Genomic DNA, 2,874 nt, shown 5'->3' with positions numbered 1-2,874 from the left:
CGGGCAGGGGAAGGGATGCCGGTGCTGCTACAGGCTGGACATGCGGGTGAAACCCTTGCCACACTCAGCGCACTCAAATGGTCTCTCACTGGTGTGTATCCGCTGGTTCTCCCGCAGCCCCCGTGCTCTCTTGAAGTTCTTGCCGCAGTGGGAGCAGCTGCTTGTCGGCGTGGGCCCGCTGGAGCTGCCGCAACCCTCACAAGCTATCAATCGACTCACTGCACGGGCATTCGTAGGGCTGGCAAATGGTGTGATGGTGAGATAGGACATGGGAGGTCATGGCAAAGCGCTCTCCACACACCGGGCTGGGGAAGAGACGGTCGCCGGCGTGCACCTGCTGGTGGTACAGTAGCTTGGTGGAGCGGGTGAAGCCCTTGCCGCACTGGGCACAGGTGAAGGGGCGCTCGCCGGTGTGGGTGCGCTGGTGCACCAGCAGGCTGCTGTACCAGGTGAAGCCCTTGCCGCAGTCGCTGCAGGTGTAGGGCCGCTCCCCGGTGTGCAGTGGCCTGTGCCTCTTCAGCTCTGTGGACAACTTGAAGTCCTTGCCACAGTCGGAGCAGCAGAAGGGCCTGGGGAAGGGATGGTCGCTGGTGTGCACCACTGGTGCGAGAGCAGGCTGGTGGAGCGGGTGAAACCCTTACCGCAGTGGCTGCAGGTGTAGGGGCGCTCGCTGGCGTGGGTGCGCTGGTGCACCAGCAGGCTGTTGGACTGGGTGAAGCCCTTACCGCATACGCTGCAGGTGTAGGGCCGCTCCCCGGTGTGCATGCGTCTGTGCCTCTTCAGGTTCGACGACGACTTGAAGCCTTTGCCACAGTCGGAGCAGGTAAAGGGCCGCTCACCGCTGTGCACCCGCCGGTGCACCTGCAGCCCCGACGACTGGATAAAGGTCTTGCCGCAGGTGGAACAGCCATAGGGCTTCTCGCTCATGTGCACATGCCAGTGGATCTTCAGATGTTTCACCATTTTGAAGCCCTTGCCGCAGACGCTGCAGGTGTAGGGCCACTCCCCGGTGTGCATGCGCCTGTGGCTCTTCAGGTTAGATGACGACTTGTAGCATTTGCCACAGTCGGAGCAGGCGAAGGGCCGCTCACTGCTGTGCACCCGCTGGTGCCCCTGCAGCCCTGTCGAGTCGGAAAAGCTCTTGCCACAGGTGGAGCAGCCATAGGGCTTCTCGCCTGTGTGAACCCGACAGTGGATCTTCAGGTGTTTCATCATCTTGAAACGCTTGCCGCAGTCGCTGCAGGTGTAGGGCCACTCCCCGGTGTGCATGCGCCTGTGGCGCTTCAGGTTCGATGATGACTTGTAGCGTTTGCCACAGTTGGAGCAGGTGAAGGGCCGGTCAATGCTGTGTACCCGCTGGTGCACCTGCAGCCCCGACGAGTCGGCAAAGCTCTTGCCACAGGTGGAGCAGCCATAGGGCTTCTCGCCTGTGTGAACCCGCCAGTGGATCTTCAGGTGTTTCATCATCTTGAAGCTCTTGCCGCACTCCGAGCAGTCGAAGGGGCGTTCTCCTGTGTGCACCTGCCGGTGGGCCTCCAGCTCGCTCAAGTTCTGCCAGGGCTTGCCACACACGTCACACTCATAACGCTTCTCCTTGTTGTGCCCCGTCATGTGGTCCTTCATCAAAGCTCAGCCCGCACACTGAGCAGAGAGGGGGGAGGGCTCACCGGCACCCTAGCCGCCCTCAATGGCCGCTCACAGCAACGGCTCCTAAACCCTGCAGGAGGGGAACACAGAGGATCAACAAGCTGGCAAACAGGACATTATTAGCACATAATGGGTGCATTTATAGCGGAGGTAACCGTTATAATTCTGGGAAGCACAGCGGTACAGTTGCTGCCTCACCGCCAGAGACCCGGGCTCGATCCTGACTACGGGTGCTGTCTGTGCGGAGTTTATATGTTCTCCCCTTGACCTCCCCTTAAACGCTCATCATATGTTAACCCACACTTTCTTGGAATCATTCTTATAAACCTCGCCAGACCCTCTGCAGAGCCAGCAAATTTTCCTCAATATGGGGCCCACATTTCCTCACATTACTCCAAATGCTGCCTGCCCAGCATCTTAAAGAGACTCAGGTCACTGGAGATGGAAGGCAGAGCTACATTAACAGTGTCGCTGTACCACCATTATGGTGATCTTTCATTAGAATGGAAGCAGTACCTTCTGGTATCAATAGTAATTCTACATGTCATGCTGCAGAAAAAATGGATGGAAATACTCAGCCAGTCAGTCAGGCGGCATCTGTGATGAAAGAAACACACTTAATATTTCAGGTAAATGTCCTTTCCTCAGAGCCAAAATATAAAATTAAATCAGGCATGTTTAAACTTGAGGAAAGGCGGTGAAGGGTAAGGACAGCAAAGAAGTTTGTAATAGCATGGATACCAAGGGAAGACTGATGAGAGAGGTCTCTATTGAGTTGAGAAGATATGGAAGGTTTGTAAATGCAGGGCTCTCGCTTAACTTTTTTTCCCTGTTGCCAGCCGGGCAACCGTGGCAGCTTTTGAGGTTGCCAAATCACAGTTTAGGTGGTCATTTAAGATGACTTGCATGATGCGTGCGATAATGTGCTCGGACGAAGTGCGTAGTTACCAGTCGGAAATATGGTCAATGAAGCATTCACATATTATTTCTGCTTCAAATAAAGTCACAAACTAAACATATTCACCATGATATATACCACAATGACATGCAGCAAAATTACAATACTCATCTATTTTTACACGTTGCAATGAATGCAATTTCTATTATCTATTTCCACTTCCAAACAAAAATATGGTTATTCAGCGTATGATCAACCTCGGTGAGACCAAGCGCAGGCTTGGCGATCGCTTCGCACAACACCTCCACTCAGTTCGCAATAACCAACCT

General features: G+C 54.6%; 1 protein-coding gene across 1 annotated transcript; it reads right to left on the bottom strand.

Annotated features, from left to right (window-relative positions):
- Positions 1–390: 390 nt before the first annotated feature.
- On the bottom strand, positions 391–1,663 carry LOC116980957 (zinc finger protein 239-like). The gene is made up of 2 exons (XM_033033531.1): positions 573–1,663; positions 391–536 (listed from the first exon to the last, which is right to left on the bottom strand). Exons 1-2 carry the CDS (start codon positions 1,621–1,623, stop codon positions 517–519), a joined length of 1,071 nt encoding a protein of 356 aa, XP_032889422.1. The 5' UTR covers positions 1,624–1,663; the 3' UTR covers positions 391–516.
- Between the last annotated feature and the right edge of the window lie 1,211 nt (positions 1,664–2,874).

The sequence above is a fragment of the Amblyraja radiata genome, chromosome 15 (genome assembly GCF_010909765.2).
Source record: "Amblyraja radiata isolate CabotCenter1 chromosome 15, sAmbRad1.1.pri, whole genome shotgun sequence".
Classification (NCBI taxonomy): domain Eukaryota; kingdom Metazoa; phylum Chordata; class Chondrichthyes; order Rajiformes; family Rajidae; genus Amblyraja; species Amblyraja radiata.
This window is presented reverse-complemented; position numbering and strand designations above follow the sequence as displayed.

What these genes read in the sequence shown, in the direction of transcription:
- LOC116980957 (XM_033033531.1), bottom strand. Translation starts at nt 1,623, where the DNA reads ATGAAGGACCACATGACGGGGCACAACAAGGAGAAGCGTTATGAGTGT. An exon ending in ACCAGCGACCATCCCTTCCC is followed by an intron (nt 537 to 572) that starts CAGGCCCTTCTG and finishes TGGCAAGGACTT; the next exon opens with CAAGTTGTCCACAGAGCTGA.